At 35.2% G+C, this 24,299-nt stretch overlaps 1 protein-coding gene across 1 annotated transcript in view; it reads left to right on the top strand.

Moving 5' to 3' along the window:
- Positions 1-24,299, top strand: part of LOC110018523 (ABC transporter D family member 1-like) — a 55,320-nt gene that overhangs the window by 18,135 nt on the left and 12,886 nt on the right. The window contains exons 5-6 of the mRNA XM_020715858.1: positions 14,015-14,212; positions 14,335-14,789. Of these exons, the coding sequence (XP_020571517.1) occupies positions 14,015-14,212; positions 14,335-14,789 (653 nt within the window). The remainder of the gene's footprint in view (positions 1-14,014; positions 14,213-14,334; positions 14,790-24,299) is intronic.

The following is a 24,299-nucleotide window of genomic DNA, read 5'->3' as shown; positions in this document are numbered from 1 at the left end:
TTCCTCATGTTGGTTTCATCCTTCTAAGTGTTAGAAGTCGATACCACACACGCGAAACCACAAAAGAGTACAGAAGCGGGTTGCAATTTTTTTTAAAATGAGGCGGGTCCCACTTCTAAGGCTCTAAGATAGTCGAAGGGAGATTCCTAAGGCTAGATCCTAAACCCTAAACGGAAGACTAGACCTCATGAAAATTGAGGTCAACACCCCCCTGATACTATTAGTTCCCTATGTTCTGTCATCGTCTGCTCACAATGGTTTCCAGAGTTCCGTCACCGCCTGAACAACAGGAGTTGGGAATGCCACATCCTTGCATAACGTACTTGAAACACTCTTGTAATAGTCTACTGATAACATAAATTGTGATATTTCTTAAAGCATATTACCTGTAACAAACAATTATAGACATTCCATAAATCTCATGCATGAACTATGACAAATGAATATTTGTAGAAAAATAATTTCATATGTTTAGTTGTATCATATCATGATCACATCATGTGTATCATTAGAAGAAATCAACTTGCATTTATAAATTCAATGCAGAAAGTCATTCAAAATATGTAGGAAATTCTAAATACATTCGTGTCAAATGAAAAATCATATGAAAACGTATAGAAGATTTTTTTTTTAGGTTAACACAAGATTATTTCATCTGACTTGACGGACTAGTCCTACGACGAGTTTCCTCATGCTCGCCTCGATCTCGCCGCCTCATTTAAATAACCTGGAATTTTTAAGCAACTTAGGATATCATGAAAATTGGCTTGTAATATGCATTAATCCAAAACACGACTTAAATGCTAACACATGCCTCAAATGAGCATCTCAGCATAACCCATCATTTCTTCAGCCCGCTTAAAATTCTCCCCTTTTCTTCTAACACCTCGATCCTACCTTCATCTTCGCTAATTTCGTGCTAAAATCTTTATGCAAGCTCGCAAATCAAGTTCAATGCTTCCGACATAATTTTGACGTTTTGCTACTAGGGGTGAAAACGAGTTGAGTCGAGCTCGAACCATGCTCTTATCGAGCCCTGATCGTTTACCAAATTGTGAGCTCGAGCTTGAATTGTGAGCTGAGGCTTAATTCATAAAGTTAGTAGCTAACTCAGGAGCTCAAACTAAAAATACAATTTTTACAATAGATGACTGGAAAAGGTATTGGTGGCCAGAGAAGGATGCCTCAAAAGTTCATCGAAAAATGTATCGAAATTATTAACAATAAGCTAATTGAGCCTCTTCACGAGCGTACGAGTTGAGCCTGGACAAGCTCGAGCTCGTGGCTCGATAAGCTCGACTCGTAAGTTTGAGCCAGCTCGTGCGCCGACTTGGCTCTTTTACACCCCTACCTGCTGCGATGACCAGAAATGAGAAGATGCACAAATTCGTGGTAAACATTAAGTCAAAAACAAGAGAAAGGAAATAAATGTCTCAAATGTTTCTAAAATAAGTTTCGTACCTTTCATTTTTGTCCCGAAACCTTAATTCGAGAGCTGCAGCTCTTGGGCTTTGCGCTCACCTCCCTGCTCCCACTCTGGTATAATAATTTGAGCCACTGCAACATCATGGAGGAGAATTCGGGAGAGAGAGAAGTTGGACACGACATTTCGCGTGATCCATTCCCTCTATCAGCCATTCAATTGAATCTAGTGATTGAAAATCGCGAGAGGTCGGTGGCTACAGTCCACCTTAGTGATCTTAATATTGTTAATAATAGTTAAACATTTTATTTTTAGTGTCGCATTAATAAAAAAATAGTTGATGAGGTTTTAAATAAAACCAATAGTGGAAAATCAATATGCCCTGATGATATCCCAATTGAAGTGTGGAAATATTTAGGAGATTTGAGAGTTTTTTTGCTTACTAAATACGTTTAATATTATTTTAAAAATTAAAAAGATGTCTGAGTTGTGAAGGAAGAGTATTTTGATTCTCATTTTTAAAAATAAAGGTGATGCACAAGTGTGCAAATTATAGATGAATTAAGCTGATGTGTCATGCTTTAAAATTTTGGGAGAGAGTAATCAAACATAGTTTAAGATGAGATACAACGATTTCTCATTATCAATTTGGAATTATGCTGGGCAGGTCCATCATGGAAGCTCTACATTTATTGAGAGGTTTGATGGAGAAGTACATAAAGGGTAAGGAGGTTCTACATGTGATTTTTATTAATTCCTACAAAGCTTTTGATAAGTTTCCAAGAGAAGTCTTTTGGAGAGTTATAGAGAAAAAAGATATTGATATAACTTATATTCAAGTCATCAAAGATATGTATACTGTAGCCATTAGTTTTGTTCGAACAGGATGAGGATCGACCAAGTATTTTCTTATTTTAATTGGATTACATTAGAGATCGACTTTAAGCCTTTATCGTTTTGCTTTAGTTATGGATGCTTTTTCTGGACTTTTACAGGAGGATGTACCTTGGTGCATGTTTTTCACTAATGATATCCTTCTTGTGTGTAAGACTAGAGTTCTGAAAAAATCTGAATTATGAAGGTTTGCATTGGAGTCCAAAGGTCTCGCTTGAGTAGATCTAAAACTGAATACATGAAATGTAATTTTAGTAGCACTAAGTCTAATAGCAGAGCTGTAACTATGGGTGATCAAATCATTTAAAGATGCCAACGTTTTAGATATCTCGGGTCGATTGTTCAAAGTGATGGTGATATAGATAGGGATGTTATTAGTAGAATTCAAGTTGGTTGGTTGAAGTAGAGGAATGCTTCAGGCCTATTGTGTGATAGAAAAGTACCACTTAGACTTGAAGAAAAAATTTATAAGATGGTGGTGAGACTTGCAATCCTCTGTGGCGCAGAGTGTTGGCCTTTAAAAGAGAAGTATAAAATAAAGTTTAAGTGTTGCTGAGATGAAAATGCTTATGTGGATGAGTGGCTAGACACTTAGATAGAAAATGTGAAATGAATATAGCGGTGATAGGGTTGGTGTAGCTCTGGTGGCAGAGAAGATTAGAGAGATTCGTCTTAGATGATTTGGTTATATTAAACGTCGACCGTCTAATGATCCAATTTGGAGAGTAGATATTTTAGATTCAACTTACGTTAAAGAAAACATAGATAGATCTAAAAAAACTTGGCATATTGTATAAAAAATGATCCAATCTATTAGAATTAATTGAAAATATGGCACTTAATAGGACACAATGGAGAAAAAGGATTCTTGTAGCCAGCCCCACTTATTGGGAAGAAAGTTTGTTGTTGTTGTTGTAATTTAATTAAACTTATAACTTTTGAATTTTATATCTCAGTCCATTATAAATTCATGCAGTGTTATATATCAAATTGATTGATTTGAAGCGTATAATTTTATTAAAAATAATTCAGTTGGATTCTGAGGGTACAAAATTTGGGGAACGTTTAAAATTTGTCAAACTTGTTCTCAAATTTTGGGAGTTATGGATTCTGAGGGTACAAAATTTGGGGAACGTTTAAACTTGTTCTCAAATTTTGGGAGTTATAACTCTCCCCTCATAAAAATTTTGTCCTCAAAATTTTTGACTTTACTTCACGAGAGGATATTTCTGTTGCATTTCTTCTTTTTCCCACCTAACTTCCTTTGCAACATGTGCTTCCACTTTATTTTGATAAAGAAATCTGTTTCTTTCTCAATTTCTTAAAATTAGTGTCTAAAATTCTTTCATTAATTTTTTTTGCACGTCAATGTCTTCATGTGAAATCCTTTGCTTTGAATTTAAAACCTTTTTTTTAGCATTGAAATGTGAAACACATCGTGAATATCTGATATATCAGCAGGTAATGCTAACGTGTAAGCAATTGACCGATTCTTTCTATAATTTCAGAAGAACCAATGTACCTGGGACAACTTACTTTCCTGACCAAATCTGATTGTACCTTTCATTGTCCTAAATTTCAAAAATTCAAAATCTCCAACTTCAAATTCGACTTCTTTGTGCTTGGGTCAAAGTATTTTTTGCTGTCGATCCTGAGCCATTTTCAATCTATTTCAGATTTTCTCTTTAGCTTCATCAACTAAGTCAGAACCTAACATTTGTTGTTAACCCACTTCAACCCAACTCATTAGAGTGCTGCACTTTTTGCCATACAGTGCTTCATAATGAGCTATTTTGGTACTTGACAGAGAGCTATTATTGCAGACAAACTCTATCTTAAGAATATAATCTTCCCAACTGCCTTCAAAGTCGAGAACACAATCTTAACAGATCTTCCAATTCTTTAATTGTTTTTTTAGATTGTCCATTGGTTTGTTGATGAAATGCTGTACTAAAATACAATTCTGTATCCAAACCTTGCTGGTTACATAACTTGGACGTGAATCTTCCATCTTTGTCCGAAATGATTACTTTTGGAACACTATGCAATCTTATAAATTTTTTGACATTTAATCTAACCAATTTTTCCATTGAATATGTCTGCCTGATTGACAAGAAAAGATCCAACTTGGTTAACCTGTTAATAACGACCCAAATACTGTCGTGACCCTGTTTGGATCGAGGAAATCCCATAAAAAAATTCATTGCAATTTCTTCCCATTTCCATTCTTTTATCGACAATGATTGAAACAATTTGTCGGGCTTCTGATGCTTAACCTTTTTAATTTGACGTGCTTGACATTGAGATGCATATTCAACATCTTTCTCTAATCTAGCCACCGGAATAGTGCTTTCAAATTCTTTTACATTTAGTGCTGCTTTGATAAATTGTGTAGCTTGAATGACGGGCCTCATGTAACATTTAATATCTCAACCCAGAATCAGCAGATACCCATATTTGCAACTTTTTCTGATTACCCTATTTTCATCAACTGTCATATCACCCCTCTTTTTTCTTATTGAAGTTGTTTTATAAGTTTCAGATATTCGCTGCTAACTCTATGAGTTTCATTAATTTTATCTTTTAAAGTTGGTTGCATTGTTAGTTGAAATATCTCATATCACCTGGTTTTCTGACCTCCAATTACAAGATATTTATTTCTTTAGTTAGCTCTAGCTCTTGAGTAATACTATAACTTGCACTACTTGTAGATTTAGAGCTCAATGCATTAAAAACTACATTTGCTCAACCAGGATAATACTGTATATCCAAATCATAATCTTTGATCAGCCCTAGCCATTTTCTCTGACTCAAATCCAGCTCTTTTTATGTAAAAATTTACTTCGGACTATGGTGATTGGTAAAAACTTCACATTTCACGCCATACAATTAATGTCTCCAAATCTTGAGAGCGAACACTTCAACAACTAACTACAAGTCGTGCGTCAGATAATTCTTTTCATGTGACCTCAATTGTCTAGATGCATAGGCTATCTTCTTTTTATTCTGCATTAGAACGCAACTCAAACCTCACAATGATGCGTCACTATAAATCTGTAATCCTTCTGTACCTAATGGAATTGCTAACATTAAAGCGGTGGTCAAATTTTCAACTCTTGAAAATTGTGCTTACATTCTGCATTCCACTCAAATTGGACATCTTTCGTCATCAGCTTGGACATAGACATAGTTATCTGTGGAAATCTCTTTTTATGAACCTCATGTAATATCCAACCAAACCAAGTAAATTGCGTACCTCTGTAAAATTCTTTGGAGTGCCATTCCAAAATTGTTTCATTTTCTGAGGATCTATTGAGATTCCTTGGCCACTAATAATATGCCCAACAAATGTAATACTTTGCAACCAAAATTCACATTTCGACAATTTTACATAAAACTAATTCTGCCTCAATAGCTCCAATTCTATCCTAAGATGCTTAGCATGTTCATCATCAGTTTTTGAATATATTAGAATATCATCAATAAAAATAATGACAAACTGATCCACATCAGTCTTGAAGATTCTATTCATCAAGTTTATAAATATAGCAGAAGCATTAGTTAAGCTAAGAAACATAACTAAGAATTCATAATGACCACATCTGGTTCTAAAAGCTATTCTAGTTATATCTATCTCCTCAACAATGAGCTAATGATATCCTGATCTCAAATTAATTCAGAAAATACAGTAGCACCCTCTAAATGATCAAATATATTATCGATCTTAGGTAAAAAATATTTGTTCAGCTCTTTATAATCATTACACAATCGCATTGATCTATCTTTCTTTCTGTCAAACAACACTGGAGCACTCCAAGGCGAATTGCTTGACCTGACAGGACCCTTATCTATCAGTTCCTGTAATTGACATTTTATTTCTTGCAATTCCTTTGGATCCATTTTGTACAAAGTCTTGAAAATTGTAGATGTCCCTGGCTGTACATCAATACCAAACTCAACTTCTCGTTCTGGTGATAACTCTAACAATTTTAAAGGAAATACATAAAAAAATTCAGCAATAACTGGAATGTTTTTTAATTCTTGCACATCTTTATTCAACAATTGCAATTTTGGCTAGTAACATCAGTTCACCACTTCAGAGGCAAATTGAGTCACTCGTCTTTTCCAACATTTAATTGTAGCAAAATGTTTTACAAACAATTCACTTTCATTATGGCATCAAAATCTGAATTAGTATTATAATCTACTCTACTTTTAGCTTCGTGTTGTGAATATTAACACACATGACACATTTTTATTTGTATAAAAACTACTTCATGAAGGCATAATAACACACAAAGTTGGAGTTAAATATCAATATGGAAATTGGCAACAAACTCATCTGAAATAAAAGAATGCGATGCACCTGAATCGAATAAAGTAGTGCCAAAATGATCTTGAATTAGAAGCTTACTTGTAATCATTTTTTCAATTTCTTTGGCTTCTTAAGGAGTAACTGCAAAAGCTCGGGTTTTTACTTGCTGTTATGTTATTCGTTCTGAAGTTTCACCCTTTGCTAGTACTGAAGGCTTTCCCAAAAACTGTGTTTTGCTGGAGTGACTAACTTTCAAACATTTCCTGGGCTATTCCTATCCTTGAAATGTCTGTGGCCTGTTGTTTCTCTTCTTTTTTTTTTGGACAATTCATTTGAAGATGCTCGGACTGTCCCCATTTGTAGCACTTCGTTAAGCCCAATAAACACTGCCTAAAATATCTTTTTCCACACTTTTCACAAATAAACTTTTTTATTTGAGGCTATTTCTGTTTATCTTTTGATTTACTTTTCTTGCTTTGAAAGTATTCTTCTTTGTCAAAATCCTTTGGCTTGCTTGCCTAAGGTTGCCATTGTTTACTAAAAAAATTCAGCTCATTTTTCAATCCGTACAGCTTTTTCAACTGGAACTGAGAAATCATTGATTTCAAACGGTACCAAAGCCAATCACAACTGATCTCTAAGGCTACGCAGAAATAAGAGACATTCTTTCTAGGGTGTTGACATAGTGGGTGCATATCTGAAAAGAAAGTGAATTTTGCTTTATATTGCATAATTGTTTTGTACCCTTGAATCAAATTGAATAATTTATTTTGCAGCAATAATCTAGCTGAAGGCGGAATAAACTCATCTTTTGAAGACTAACAAAATCATCTTACTGAATTTGTGGAAGAGGTGTCAGCAAAGATTTTTCTTTATGCTGCGCCTGCCGCCACCTTCTCGCCTTCTAGCATGAAAGTAGCTAGCACCACTCTTCCATTTTTCGGACAAATCATACCATCCAAAATTTTTTTGATCTTCAGTAGCCAATCTTGAGCAATTGTAGGGTCACTGACACACTTAAATGAAGGTGACTTAAAAGATGGAAAGATTTTTAAATGCCGATCAACTTCTGCCCCATGTTTAGCTCTTGGCCCTGTATTAATGGAGGACCTTTTAATAGCACTCATGTTGTCAATCACTTGTGATATCAGTTGAACGTTACCCTGTTGCTCGACTGCTCTGATTTCCTCATTTGCTTTATTCTAATTATCACTTCCACTCAAAATATTTTCAAATCTTACTTCTTGCTTTGCACTTAGCCTACGAGACTAACCATGAATACTATCTGATTCTTCTTCAGATATATTTATCTGTATTGACACAATTTATTATTCAAATAATTCATTGTGCTCACATAATACCTTGTCATATGGGTTATTAATTCTAGATTCATCAACCGATAACTCTATATAAATCATGTCATATTTGATCTCATTATTACTTCTATATTTAACACGTTTTCATCATTTCTTTCATCCAATAACTATGCTCTGATACCACTTTCGGTCACACCCCAACTGACCTCCTTTTAAGGGTCGGTGAGTTGCGACAAAGGCAAATAATTCAACTAGACTAAATTTTCACTAACACTCGTCTTAACTTGTAGAATTAGGACCTAATGGGTGATGAACCAGCCTAACTAACTTGCCGCAAATATACTTGAAACTTTGCATTTTCTAATTCATTCATATTCATACTCGAAAGCGTGGAAAATTTAATTCATTCATATTCATACTCGAAAGCGTGAAAAATCATATTATCAAAACATGTAAACTATACAGAGCTGTTAAATCCAATATAAATAAAATGCATAGCCAAAATACTATACAAGCTCCCAAAACTATAAATGCAAAAACTTTATAAGTTTCACATGGCTTCTTGCCTCTGTGCTTCTTATTCTTTTCTGTAAGTAAACGTAGAGTGAGCAACAACGAGTTCAACAAAATAATTAAGACTAAAATAAAATTTTATACATGAAAGAGAGACAACGCTAATGCTCGTATAAAACTGTACATTTCTGCACATAAGTCACAACATGGTAGAATCGTTTAGAACATGAAAAAAACTTATAATGTAGAAAATCCTGACTGCTATTTAAAACATGTATGATCATAAGCATGTCCATATTAATGCAATCGTAGCAATGCCATCATTGTTGTGTCATAATAGCAGTGTCACTTGTAAATGTATAGACCTCAAATATTTTAATGTCCTACATATCATGGGTCGTCATTCTACTCTAAAGACCATATTAACTATCGTTAAATGTTGGGCCGCTCAATATAGCAGTTGTCAGTAATTTCCTCTGATACCAACTGTTTCCTACATTCTGTCATTACCTGATCACAACGATTTTCAGAGTTTCTTCACTGCCAAAACACCAGGAGTCAGGAATACTACATCCATACATAGCGTATTTGTAAACACTCATGTAACAGTCTATCTATAACATCACTTATGACATTTCTTAAGCTATATTACCTATAACAAATATTTATAGTCATTTCATATATCGTATGCATGAATTATACAAATAAATGTCTGCAGACAATTAATTTCATAAACTTAGTCATATGTATTATATCTTAATCACATCACATGTACCGTAAAGAGAGATCAAGTTGCATTCATACGTTCAATGTAGATATCTATCCACAATGTGCTGGAAATTCTAAATGCATCCGTGTCAAACGAGAAATCATATGACAACATATAAAAGATTATTATTTTAAGTTAGCGCAAGATTATTTCACCTGACTTGACGGAGTAGCCTTACGGCGAGTTTCCTCATGCTTGCCTCAATCTCGTCGCCTCGTGTAAACAATCTGAAATTCTGAAGCAACTTAGGGTTTCATGAAAATTAGTTCATAGCGTGCATTAACCTAAAACATGCCTTAAATGCTAACACATATCTCAAAAAAACCTATATCAAATTTTCTCCGATCCGTCTAAGCTTCTCCCATCTTCTTCGTAACACCATAGTCCTCCTTTCTCCTTTGTTGATTTTGTGCTAAAACCCTTATGGATGCTCGCAAAGCAAGTTCGTTGCTTTTGACACAATTTCGACTTCTGCTACAGTGACCGAAAATGAGAAGATGCACCAATTCATGGCAAACGTCAAAACGAAAATAAGGGGGAGGAAATGAATATCTCAAATGTATTAAAATGAGTTTCATACCTTTCATTTTTTCCCTGAAACCTCAATTTGAGAGCTGTAGCGCTCATGCTCGCGCTCAGCTCCTTGCTCACACTCTAGTACAGCAATCCGAGCCGTTGCAATGTTGTGGAGAACTTGGGAGAGAGGGGAGTGGGACGAGTCATCTCACATGATTACTTCCCTTTCTCAGCCATTCGATCGAATCCAATGGCTGAAAATTGCGAGAGGGGTCGGTGGCTACAACACACATGCAAGATTAAGGAAATTAATTAAGGGTTAATTAATTTAATTATACTTATAACTTCTAAATTTTACATGTGGAAGTGGAGAAACCTGAGGTTGCTCGTATAGTTCACAACCCAAGAATAATAGCAACCGAGGAGGAATTCTCTAAGAGAAACTCAGAAGCATCTTCTATCGCTAAGAAAAACTTAAAGTCTCTTATCGAGCAACAAGTAAAGGATGCTTTAGCTCAAGCACAAGGTGATATATCCGTGTCTAAAAGATGACCTTATTCTGAAGAGTTTCATATTGTACAGTACCTCTAAGTATTTGTACCACCGACCTTTTAAGTGTTTGGTGTAACTAGAAATTCAAGAAAGTACTAGACATATTTTCAGGCTAGTTGTTGTAATGTTGGATGAATTGATGCACCATATATCTCAAACCGTTAAAAATTCTTGCATAATGTTATATATTAAATTGATTGATTTGAAATGTAAAGTTTTATAAAAATAGTCCTGTTGAATTTTGATGGGTGTGAATTTTGGGGTACTTTTAAAATTTGTCGAACATTTACCTGATTCAGTTAAGTCGTTATAATACATGAATTTATGCTTTCCCCTAATAAATTTTACAATACATGAATGTATACTTTCCCCTAATAAATGCTTTCTTAAGTAGTTCAGCAACTTACCAATTAAGTAATAATATATTCATCTTATAATTTGCTAAATTAGGTAAAGGTGATATGTGAGTCAAGCCAGTAACATGTTGTGCATCTATAAGTTGGGTTTAGTTATCAAGCAGCTCATCGAGCTAACTCTTTATATTTAGATAATTATTGTTAAAAATCCTTGGACACAGGCATACTCTCAATCTCATCATTGTTAAATTCAACCACTATCAAGGCGTAGATTACTCCATTAACTTTACCATGCTTTTCAAAAGCTTGTTGGTTCATTATTTGCAAAGGTTTCTATATTTCATTAGGATCACTTGATTGATTTTGACATAGGACCTTATTTTGGGTTTCTGAAGTATCCCTCCTACTACTGATCTGTTATTTTATTTGTTTTTCCCCCTCATGTTTATACTATGGGTTTGTAAATTTGTGATTTCTTATGCCAAAAATTGCGGGTTACGATTTTTCTCATCCCATGATTTGGGACTTGTTCTAATCCAACTTCTTGTGAGATTCTAAAAGCTACGGGAGTTGTCTGATACTTGGCTTATGGGGGTAAGATATATAATTGCTTGGGATAAACATTTGTGATTTAAATTTAAAAGTAGATTTTTTTTAATCTTTTTTAGTAAATATTTAGACTTCAATTGAGCTGATCTTTTGCCTATTATATCCATTAACTTAGGGGATGGCGAGTTTATGTATAGATGTTCTGACAAATATCATGAACCAACTTTGGATGAATGAAATTTCTTTTTATAATTTTCAATCTTGTATGTGCAAGTTGGATTTGTGATTGTTTTAAAGGTGGCACAAGAGCAACTACTTAATTGTGCGTGAAACTAATTTCTTTATTAGCTTGAGGCTTGAATTTTTTTTTAAATTTTGGTATTTTCATTCCTTACTTTTATTTTATCTATATGTTCAAACTTAGCACAACTAAAATTCATTTTGTGGAAATTAAGGTACCCCTTGGTTTTATGTTGTCCTATCTTCTCACTGATTTCTTCAGTTTTTGATCACTTCATTATCAGTTGGGTTCCAATTTGAGTATTGATTATGTATATTTAAAGAAAGTAATTCGTTGAGTTAATTTATGGCTTGTAAACTGTGAATTCTCGTCCTGTCTTGATCAGTTAGTTTTGCTTTTGTGTAATTCGTAAATCATACTTGTTGCTCACTAGATATTTTTTTTGCTAATGAAAGAAGTTGTCCATATCCATCACCCATTTAGAAAAGTTGTCAGGAGCTATTGTCCGATCAAAGGTAGAACAACCAACTTCAATTTTGATAACCATATCTTCATCATTATCATTAGGTTTTCAACTTTTTCTGTTATAATTTTCATCAGCATACTCTCTATGATGTTTTGGGCATGTTGTATAAAAATGATCTTGATTTGTTAGAATTAAATGAAAATATGACACTCAATGGGACACAATGGAGAAAAATGATTACTGATTCGATGTAGTGGGATAAAGTCTTTTTGTTGTTGTTGTTGCAAACTCTCTATGATGCCTATCGTAGTTTTTTCTTTCTTGGTGAGTTTGTTTTCTCTTATCTTGAATGAGCTCTAAATCTTGGTTAGAGTCATTATCCAATTATTGTCGGCTATGTTGATTAGTTTTTAAAATGCTAAGTTGGTCATTGACTTAATTTATTGCCGCGCTTAGTTTTATATTGCTAGTAATATTTTTTGATCGTTTTGTCATGGAAGTTAAAATTTCATCCTCAAAATAACTCGTTAACTTACCTAGATATTGAGCCTCAGTTCTAAACATCTTATTGATACCTTAACTACGATAGCAATTTTGTGCAGTAAGTCTGAAGATTTAGTGTTTACTAATGCAAATCTAGAATGATATGTGCAATAGAACATACAACAGAATACAATCCAGTGATTCTAATTATAAATTTAAGCAATAAATGGTCTTTTATGATGTAAAAGCACTGCACACACTTTATTTATTCTAAACAATAATGTAAAAATTAACAAAAAAAATGGAATTTCTCGAGAAATTTGGTTATCTTTATAAAATTCTACTATAAATGAATTTCACATCAAGAAAAAGAAAGTCAATATATGTCAAACTTGATAAAATCTTAATCACTTACACTAATTAATAAATTATTTTAGAAACAAGAACAAAAGATAGAAATCATTAATTAGAACATCTAGACCTAAAGTCGGTGCTAGGGGAATTGTCTCTTAAAAATTGTCTTCAAAATTTTGAAAATATTTGAATCTACATCCAACAACATACTAGAGTTGAGAGTATTACTGAAATTTCCTTTTACTATTCAATATTCAATTATTTCTCTCTTTCTCGGGGGCTATATTAAAGCCTAAAAAAAAAAAAAAGGTAATTTCTTAGATCAATGCTGCAAATTTTAATTTAACAACATTGAATTCAATGAAGAGTTACAAGTTTCCAATCGTAATTTTTGAAATTATGTATATATATAAATTCTTAATTTTTAAAATTTTATTTCAGCAGCTTCTTCGAGTTCTTATTTTCTTAGCCAAGTAACGTTGATGAGAAAGGAAGGAACTTCGATAGCCGATTTTTGTTGAATACGATAACTCACATATGATAAGAGTAGAATAGCGCTACAATCCCGGGAATGAATTTGTCCACGAAAGTAACCTGCTTATTGTAAAAACCAAGTAATGCTACATTCTGGGAAGATATGCTCAAGTTGTGATGCATAGAATTAGAATTTTGCTGAAATGGCGAGATTGGAAACAATTTAATTTAAGGAATCCAGGTGATTAATTGAAACAACTTCCAACGGTAAATCAAAACATTGGAAAATGCAACACGTTCTCAATAACATTAGCATTATCGGCATATTTATGGCAAAGTAAACTATAAAAAGGGGAAAAATTACACAAATCTATTATGCTCATCTTTTCTCCTTCTATTCTTCTGAAAAGCATATAATTGACTGTACATCACTGGAAAAAAGGGTCTACCAAGTGATGAGGCTTCCATCTATTTGGGGCCTGGGGATAGGTTGATGCATGAAATTTTTCCCCGCATTCAAAAACCATTGTTCCAGTATTTTGAACCCATGACCAGCATGTCACAATGGAACCATTCTAATGTTACCAGAAGGCCTACCATCTGAATTGTACTTGACTATTTTATTGTGCATAACTTTTTAATGTAAAGTTTGTCGAGTATCTCGCTTAAATTTTTTTTTTCCAGATCATCTATCAACAACTTATTATACTTATAAGCTTTATATGCTGTACCTTTTTAATATCTTTATGTTTTGAGTTGTATTTTTTTAAGCTGAGCATATCCCTTCATCCAGAATATGGTTTACTATAAGATATCTCATGTTGATCACCGAGTGTCTAATCCGGAGCAATGTATTGCAAGTGATTTGCCAAGGTTCTGTACAGAACTGAGTGATCTTGTACAAGACGATCTCACTGCAGTGATGGATGGTCTGCTGTATACCTGGCGTCTTTGTTCTTATGCTAGTCCGAAATACGTTCTTTGGATTCTGGTACTTATTTATTACATTTTGATTGGTGAAAAGTTTTTGTTGTCTTTTCAGAATTTAGCTAAATATATGATTAAAAGTCAGCAGGTAGTTTTGTAAGAAACAAATTTTGCCTGCTTTTATAGGCATATGTGATAGGTGCTGGCTCTCTTATTAGAAATTTCTCTCCCGCCTTTGGAAAATTGATGGCCAAAGAGCAAGAGTTAGAAGGAGACTATCGGCAGCTTCACTCAAGATTAAGGACACATGCTGAAAGCATAGCTTTTTATGGTGGTGAAAAGAGAGAAGCATCTCACATAAAACAAAAGTTTAAGACCCTTGTGCGGCATCTCAACCTTGTTCTCCATGATAATTGGTGGTTTGGGATGATTCAGGATTTTCTCCTGAAATACCTTGGTGCCACTGTCGGAGTCATCTTGATTATTGAACCATTCTTTGCTGGTAATCTTAAGCCAGATTCTTCTACACTTGGGAGAGCAGAAATGTTGAGTAATCTCCGTTACCATACAAGTGTGATAATATCTCTTTTTCAGTCTCTGGGGACGCTATCTATCAGCTCCAGACGATTAAACCGTCTCAGGTCAATACTTTTAATCTCTTGCATATTTTTTTTGGGTTTTTTTTTTGTTTGTGGGGGGGGGGGGGGGGTGTGTTTTTTTTGTGTTGGGGGGGGGGGGGGGGGTGGTTAGATTTTACACTTTTGTAGTAACTTCTTTATTCTCAAACATGAATTCTTATTTATGCATGCTTGTTAATTAGGGGTTATTATTGAGTTGAGTTTAAGCGAGTCAACCTCTTATTTCAAGTTGAGCTAAATTTGAATCGAGTTAAAAGTGATAGATTTTGAGTGGAGTTTTGAGCTGATTTGTGTGAATCTATTATTTTTATAAGTTTTTAATTGTCAAGATTATTATTTGTGTCAGTGTTATCAAAGCGCAATGCAATGTACAAACCTTTTTTTATTTTTAAAGCGCAAAGCATAGAGTGAATCAGCTGTTTTATTAAGCAAAGCGGGCATCATACTCTTCGCTTCGTCGCTTTGCTCATGAAATGCACTTTTAAAAACATTGATTTGTTTACATGCTATATCTCTATATATATGGTTATTTTTTAAAGCGCAAAGCATCGAGTGAATCAGCTGTTTTATTAAGCAAAGCGGGCATCATACTCTTTGCTTCGTCGCTTTGCTCATGAAATGCATTTTTAAAAACATTAATTTGTTTACATGCTATATCTCTATATATATGGTTATACACACACACATACTGTTTATATGTAGTTAGTTATATATGCATTTATATGTCTGTGTATTGTTTGTGCTGAAGCTCAAATATCCATGTGAATAATGCTACTTTATCATTTAATCAGATAGTTTTGACCGAGCCATGTTTGTGTTTTGGCAAGTAGATTTTGATTTTGAGTTGATTAAAAATTGTGTTCACTGGGTGAGTTCAAGTTATGGACATAAAAGTCAGCATTGTGACTAATGTTAGCTTTTAACATATGTCACCAAATCTATTCAAAGCACATCTTTGATAACAATGCCTTTTTGTTTTGTAGTTTGTATCATAATGGTAGTCACTATTGGTATCTTTTAATTAACAACCCGGTTGCAGAAATTTCTTAGATGCGAAATTTCAATGAACTAATAAATTTGTGAAATAATCTATTTGTAATGATTTTTTTCGAGGTGCAAATCTCATAAAATTTTTATATATTTTATTTAGCTGCACCGGCATGATTTTTTGGTTTCTTACTTGATGCTATACTTAATGAAACCTACATTGGAGAGTTTGAGGGTTCTTTGTAAAGAGTTTGCGAGTGCCATATATTCTCACTGCCATGCCTGCGGCCTTCACTTAGTCATTTGCCAATTATTTGTTTTTTGACGACATATATTTGAACTAAATATTATGAGATTATGGCATTTGCAATTCTATGCTTTCCACTTGGCTTTGAAAACTTCTTGCCGAATAATTTTTAGCAAATGTGTTGCCAGGCCTAGGTTTTTAGAGCCTTATGATTAGTTGTTAGGTTGCTAGAAAATGAGTCAAAGGTTCTGTTACTGCCATATTGGGGTCTGTTCAAGTACACTGCCATATTGGGGTCATCATGATTTGGCGATCAAGGCTTTGACTTGCTATAAAAATTATGAGATTAAGGGCAGGTTCAAATCCAAGCATGAAAACGCCTATTAGTTAGATTATGACTAAGGTGGTGAGATTCCATTTACCTTTAGCTACCCTAAGTGATTAGCATTGTTAATTCAAACTTTCATGGGCAGGGTTTCGTATCTTGGTGTCAGCATGTCAGTCGTAGTCTCTCTCTGACATCAATACCTATTGGCATCAACATCCTGTTTGCTCTTGTTCCCTTCCACATCTTGGTTGATCGTCCGTTTTTTTTTCATAACTTCTATTTTCGCCCGAGTTTTGGATTGTTGCTTTTTGTCTCGTGTTTGTTTCATGCTCATTTTCTCACGTTGGTCTTAGATGAGGGATCTTCTGCTATCCCGATTTCTTTAGTTCTTCTAGTGTTTCTTCGGATTCCATCTCCTTCCACTCTATTTTTGATCGCTCTTAGAGTTTTTGATGACCCGCGAGTGGGACTCACTAGTGAGATGGAAACACTTTTTGTCCTATTGGTTCTTGACTTTTTCAAGGCTCCTCCCACTATATGCTCTTATGTGGTTTGTGCACTTTCAACGACACAACCTGTGTTAATTTTCTGATGTTGTTAGTGGTTTGATGTTGCCAGCTTTCACACCTCTTCATGCAACAACTTGCCTCTATTTTTTCTTCAAGATTTAGCAACATTGCAACATAAGCTAATTTTCTCTTATTCAGGTAATTTTGTTGCTCTCTTTTTCACTGATGAGATCTTTGTGCTTACTAGACACCTTTATGTCTCAATTGCTCACAAATTTTCTACGGGTCATCCCAACATGAAAATGGTTTATAAATTTATGTCCAACTTGCATCACATAGGTAACTGTTTTATTGGGCAAATTTTCTATGGGTCATCCGAACATGGAGATAGTTTATAAATTTGTGTCCAACTTGCAGCACATCGGTAACTGTTTCATTAGGCTTATCGACTCTCGCAATATCATCATAAAACTTTCTTTAAAAACAAACCACACAAACAATAACAAATTATTCTAAAGATGCTTATATTTTATTATTGACTTCTTGATGCATATTCTAAATTGGTCTTCCTATTTACCTTATTTCGTAGTTTTTTCTTTGAGACATAAATATGTATTAATACCCGGTTTTGAAACTTTTGGATTTTGATTTATGAATATAGATTATTTTATCTGGTTTTTTCTTGCCAGAATGCTGGAATTTTTTGTTTTTTTTTAGTGTTGTGCCTATTGGTTGATCGGTCAAGATGATGATCTCTACCGGACTTTCGTAGGCCTCTTGTGCCGCTTGTTTTATACCCGATCTACTGTTTTCCTATTTCAATTTATTAGTCGCCATCATTTTTCACCCATCTTTCTGTCTTACAACTTAATGTCTCCCTTGATCACCTCATATCATCTAGTAACCCTACATTTGTGTCAGTTTGTATTAGAACTTTTGAAACTCTAAATCTTTAGGGAAATTTTTTCTCGGCTATTAAACCCAAATTCACATTACCTAATTCATCCTCTAACCAGCTCTCATTTCAGCCACCTGAAATTAGGCGAAAGAGATACCATGCCGCCGAGGAGAAACATGCAAAGAGGTGTCCAAGAGTTATAATGAAAGGTATGTAAAGAGAGTTCTTCCAGCTACAACAAAAGTTTATTGCATTTGAGAGGAGGCATTCTGAAGAGGTCATCCTTAGCCATAATGGTGGCTCATTGGATTGAGAGAGAAGCTAACATCTTCCGTTAGGAACTTTCTTGTGATTTAGAATCAATAATGTTTTGATGATTTGGCATTGAATATTAGAGAAGATGCAATGGTTTGGGGGTGAAGATCAATTCATTATATTTTAATAGATGCTTTGATCTGGACGAATTCATTGAGCCACTCCAAACAATTGAATGAATTATTGAGTGTATGGACATTCCCCATGCTAAGATGGTCAAATTGACAACCATCAAGCTTAGGAAGAACACTTCTTTATGATGGAAGAATATGAAGTGTCTTTGACAATAGGAAGGGTAAAACAAGATCACCACATGACCCAAGATGAGAGGGAAAATGAAGCCAAATATCTTCTCCCATTGATTGAGAGGATATATTCTTAAAAGTTTACAACCTGCACCAGAGAGATTCTTTTGTGGAAAAGTGTATTTGAAAATTTGATTAACTCATGAATGATGAGTTGGTGGAACAATAGGAACACACAATGATGAGTTACTTTGTAGGATTGAAGCTAACTATTGACAGTGAAATGTAGCTAATACCATATTAATGCTTACTCAACATACAAAAGTTAGTTTTAATAGTGGAAAAGCAACATCATCATCAAGAGTCTTCCATACCTTACAAATAGAGTTTTACCTTAAGATCACACGATAAGAGCACACCCACAAGATAAACAAATCGACTCATCTTGAGAAAAAAATAGCCTAGATTCGACAAAATATGAGGGCCCCTTTCGAGCTAAGAAGTGCTTCAAATGTCATAATTTTCGACATATAATATCTGATTGTCCTGTAGGAGAGTGATCTCTTTCATTGAACAAGAAATAGTTGAAGAGATAGACTTTGACACCAAGTACATATGAGAAAGTGAGGATGTGAAAGATGTGTATCATCTTCTTGTTGACGAGAGAGAGATGTAAGTGATTCCATAGATCTTTCAAGTCAAGCTCATGAGGATTCAAAGTCGCTTCACCATAATGTTTTTTGTACCCGTTATACCGTGAAGGAAAATGTGTGTAGTATTATCTTTAATAGAATCAACTATGAGAACATGATGTCCCCTCGAAAGACAAGTTGAGTCCTTACACAAAAGCATACTCAATCTTATTCTCCATCTTAGTTGAAGGGAATAAGTCACAATTGGCAGAAGATGTTCAGTGGATTTTTCTATTGGTGACGAACTCTAGGATCAGGTGTTGTGTGATGTGATATTTATAGATACTTTTTACATCCTTTTGGGTTGCTCGCGATAGTACAACCGGCGTATGCTTGATTACGGTTACTATAATTTTTGTTCTTTCATCCATGATAGAAAACACATTGTACTTTTAGCTTGAAAGGAGTCCGAGGTAATGACCATTCATATCAAGTGTGGTATGAGAGTGCTACGGGTTACCTTTCTGCTGGCTTTAAGGGAAGCATCCGTAGAACTAGTTTGGATGGTTCTAAAAGTCAATGAGCTCAAGGAGGCAATAACCAGACATAGTGCAACTGTTGATGAGAGAGTTTCAGGATGTTTTTAACCATCGTTACTTGCTAATCACCACTAGTGTTGGCTTTGAAGTGCTAAAGAATTGTCTTCCACTAATGAGGATTTTTCAGGAGATTTCGGTTCTTTGCTAGAATAGATCATATAAGCAAGTTCACATATTAGATGGTTATGTTTTTATCCGAATAAAATATGCATTCCTAGGAGTTCACTTAAAGATATTATTTTGCAGGAGTGTCATAATGGGGGAATGATCAGACATTTTGGTAGGTAAGACTCTTTCTTTAGTGTCAAAACTTCTATTGGCCTAGATTAGTATGAGACATGGAGATGCATTTTCGATAACGTAGGATCTGTCTAAGAGTCTTTGTGGATCGATGTGAACATAAACTTCATTGTGGGCCTCCCTAGGACCCAATAAAGTAAGGGTTCAATTATGGTGGTGTTGGTCAACTTTTTGAAAATCGAAAATAATTTTGAAATTTAATTTAATTTAATTTAAGAGGTATATAGTTTGAGTATTGAAAGTAGTATGTTTTAATTTTCAAAAATGAGACTAAATGGATCTCATTTGTCCAATAATTTGCATAATCATGCCCGATACTGCGAATACTATACCCTCCCGAAAGATAAGACCCATGATACCGCGAATACTACACCCTCCCGAAAGATAAGACCCATTACTGCAAACTAAAAGATTTGTGACATCCGTTTGGTCTGTGAACCTTTTATGTGTCACCGACAAATTTTTCTTTCTAATACAAAGATTAAATAGAGTTTATTTTACCTGAGTTCCAAGTTTCCTATAGAGGCAAACACATATAGCTAAGTACATTCTAAATGATTGGGGTTAAAACTCTCGATAATGATCAGATGTACCAGTCTTAAAAAATTTGAGGTTTATGTTTTCATGGTAGGACGTGGAAAATCAAGTGACAGTGACTCAAATGAGAACACTTATTTTCAGGAGTTCAAAGAAAGGAAAAGGTAGGGGATGTCACAGATTCTAAGGAGAAACCTCAGTGACTTCCCAAACTATCCTAATGTGTTGCTGAGTTTTGGAGACGATGTTATTTAGGTGTTTAATCCTGCTAGTTTTATTATTATAGATTTACATTTGCATAATTTTCCATATGCAAATAGCTCGCAGAGATAAGAGGGTTTACGTCGTAACGAACAATAATCTCAGAACCTAAAGCGAATTAGGACTTACGCTGTACAACATGGTTGTTCAGGAGCCTAAAAAGGGTGAGGATTTACTTCACGCCGGGCGAGCGACATCGAAATCCTATGTGTTGTTATTTGGACAAAGGAGAGGGATTGCTGAGGAAGGTCCTCTTGTTGTTCGATTCAAGCATCTTGCAGTGCTGCCTACAAAGCTGACTCCAAGCTTCTCGTCGAAGTAGCAGTCATAAAGTCTAAGGTTTAAAAGGTTTTATTAAGCGTGTTTCAAGGTTTTGGTTTTATTGTCATTCAAGCATTATGGTGGGGAGTTAAAGTTGATTAGAGCGACACTGGCTAGGATTCCACGGTTCCCTCGTTCTGGTACCACTATTTTCTTTTGAATTTACTTATTCTAAATTAGTTGTGAAATTCATTTAAATCGGGGAGATCTCGTTAACAAACAACCGTGGGTTACCTCCTCCGAGGGACTCCCGTAAATTCAAAAAGACTTGTTATGTTTTTCTTTTTGTTTTGAAAATGTTTAATTTTTGAAAATTGTTTTGTTTTACAGTTGAAATCACAATCAATGTCTGTATGATGCGTTAGAGCAAGAGTAAATTACAGTAAAAAAAATAACAATAAATAAAATGTACCCGCGTGCCTAGCGTATCTGCTGCTGCGTGTTTAGCTCACAAAGTAGAATATATTTGCATGAAATTTAAATAAATTTGCAGAAAAAGAAAGAGAACAGTTATCCTAGCGTAAATAAACAAAAATGGGTTGTAACAACAGCTAAGAACTCCAAACAACTCTCCTCCAATAATTCTAAACCTTAAACAACATTTCTATAGCTCTCACAGCATTTCCAAACCTTAAACAACAACTTCAGAGCTCTCCTACAGCAACTTGCATCACTTTTCATGACCCGACAACATCAAACAACAATTCTAAGCTTCTTACAGCTCCAAACAACCATCTTAAGCTTCCGAACAACACTAAAGAGCTTCTTACAGCTCCAAACAACCATCTTAAGCTTCTGAACAACACTAAAGAACCATCCTAAGCTTCTGAACAACACCAAACAACCACCCTAAGCTTCTGAATAGCTCCAAACAACCATTCTAAGCGCCGAACAACACCAAACAACCATCCTAAGCTTTCGAACAACAATCCTAAGTTCTCAACGACTCCAAACAACCATTTTACAATTCCAAACAGCAACTAACAGCCCCCAACAACTCCAAACAACAATTTTACACTTTCAAACAACACCCTACAACATTTTTCAGGACCAGACAACACTTCTACAACTCTCTGAAACCTAAACAGCTGCTTCCTATAGCTTCTAAATCAAACAACAACTTCTTACAGCTTATTTAAGGTCCCGACACATTTCTACAGCTCTTCCAAACCTAAACTGTAGCTTTCTACAACTCCCACAACTTTTCCAATCCAAACAACAACTTTATACAGTTTTTTTTGTCACCAAACAATAATTATTTAGCACTAATCAACACTTTTAAACCCCAATTAATAGTTTAGAAGTTTTCAAACAGTCATTAAATCAACTTCTAAAATGACCGTAAATCATCACTTAAATAGCCCCAAATTAACGCTCGCAATAACTCCAGAACAGTTGGAATGTTGGGTTGTATAAATGTAGAAGTAAAGTTCAGGTGTAAGACATGTAAATGCTTAGGAATTGTTTGGCATGAATTGTAACATCTCATGACAACATAAGATTTAAGTTTAGGTGCTAGATATGTAAATATATGAGGCAATTGAGTGGTAAGTATGTAAATGTTCCATCAAATAAACATCAGCACTGCTCTATACTCCCCCCTTAAGTAATCATGAATTAAAACACTTCATTTGTATGAGATCTGTAGTGAAACTAGAAATAAAAGAGCACCATAATCAAAGGAATAAGCGTTGCCTGCCAAAAAAATCCTTTACCCAACTGATGTCGTCCTGCTTCAAAAGGCTCTACTTAGGAATTGTTGACCTTATTTTCAGTGAAGTCTTAGTCTCCTATTCTTAGAACCCGTGATCCAGCTTTAGGAGTTCCTTATTGACTATCCTAGCAGAGTAATTGAGCCCACCTTCCATAGAATTTTGAGCCAAATTTTGACTCATTTTTGTGCAGGTCTCTTATTCTTAGAACCCATGATCTAGCTTTAGGAGTTCCTTATTGACCATTCTAGCAGACTAGTAATGGAGCCCACCTCCCATAGAATTTCAAGCCAGATTTTGACTCATTTTTGTGCAGACCTCGCATGAGTAGTCCCAAGTACTTGACTTTTAGTTGCAATGACTAAATACTAACATGTAGAGGGTCCGAAAATGAGCTCATAGGATCAGACGACCTTAGTTGAACCATTTGTGACTCAAACACTCACGAACTCCGTAATTCACGCATTCACGACACCACACACGATGTTGACTTGCTCGTCGACGAACTTGTCCGGAAAACCCCAGATGACGAAACGGATCAAGCTGACGCGTCTGGAACGTCGACTTTAGCTAGAAAAGAAATCATTTTGTTATGGTTCTGCGAGCGAGCAATTAACACGAAAATTGATGCACGTTTTTTAGCGGGGCGCGGACCCGGGCTTAACCCAGGGTCAACTCGGATTCGATTCGGGTTGGGCTCGGGCTGAACAAGATTTAAACAATTTTCAAAATTCAAATGGGTCATTTAATTTCATCTTAATTGAAAGTTAAAATTTTCTAATTGAGTCTGCTGCATAAATGAAATTTGTTTAATTCCCCGCCTAATCTCTCGTAACGTTCGTTTTTGAATACCTCGGCTATACAATTTAACGGTCTTTACATTCTAGGCATTCGGCTCCTCCTCGACATTCAACTGTTTCTGCCTGCAATAGTTTGGTCTCCCCATTCGCCTGCTCCCCCTCTCGGCATAGAAATTCCTCGTTCGACCTCGCCGCGCTCTCCCACACGCACTCATCTCCTCTCTCTACGCTGAATCCGCTCGCTTGCTCTCTGCACTGAAAGCCCTCGCCTCCTCTTCCTCACGGTTGGATTCGATTCGCCTCGCCCACTTGAGGCTCTCTCGCTCGCTCTCACATGCTCGCCCAGAAACTTCCCCTCGCTCCTCTGCGACACGAAGCTGCGAACCAAGTCATCCTCGTCCCGCCTTCAGATTCACTCCTCTTTCGGCAGTCCAGGTGGAGAAATCCTTACAGGTCACGTAAAGCTCAAAAAAAAAAAAATCTTCTTATGTCCTGCTATCTAGCGACCGCCTAAGTAGAGCTATTTGAAGCAGGACGACATCAGTTGGGTAAAGGATTTTTTTTTTTGTAGGCAATGCTTATTCTCAGGACGACATCAGTTGGGTAAAGGATTTTTTTTTTGTAGGCAATGCTTATTCCTTTGATTATGGTGCTCTTTTATTTCTAGTTTTGCTACTGATCTCATACAGATGAAATGTTTTAATTCATGATTCCTTATGTTTCCTGTCAATAGAGGGGGGAATATAGAGCAATGCTGATGTTTATTTGATAGAACATTTACATACTTACCACTTAATTGCCTCGTGTATTTATATATCTAGC

This window comes from Phalaenopsis equestris, unplaced genomic scaffold (genome assembly GCF_001263595.1).
Source record: "Phalaenopsis equestris unplaced genomic scaffold, ASM126359v1 Scaffold000024, whole genome shotgun sequence".
NCBI lineage: Eukaryota > Viridiplantae > Streptophyta > Magnoliopsida > Asparagales > Orchidaceae > Phalaenopsis > Phalaenopsis equestris.
Note: the sequence above shows the minus strand (reverse complement) of the source record. Positions and strands in the feature narration are given on the sequence as shown.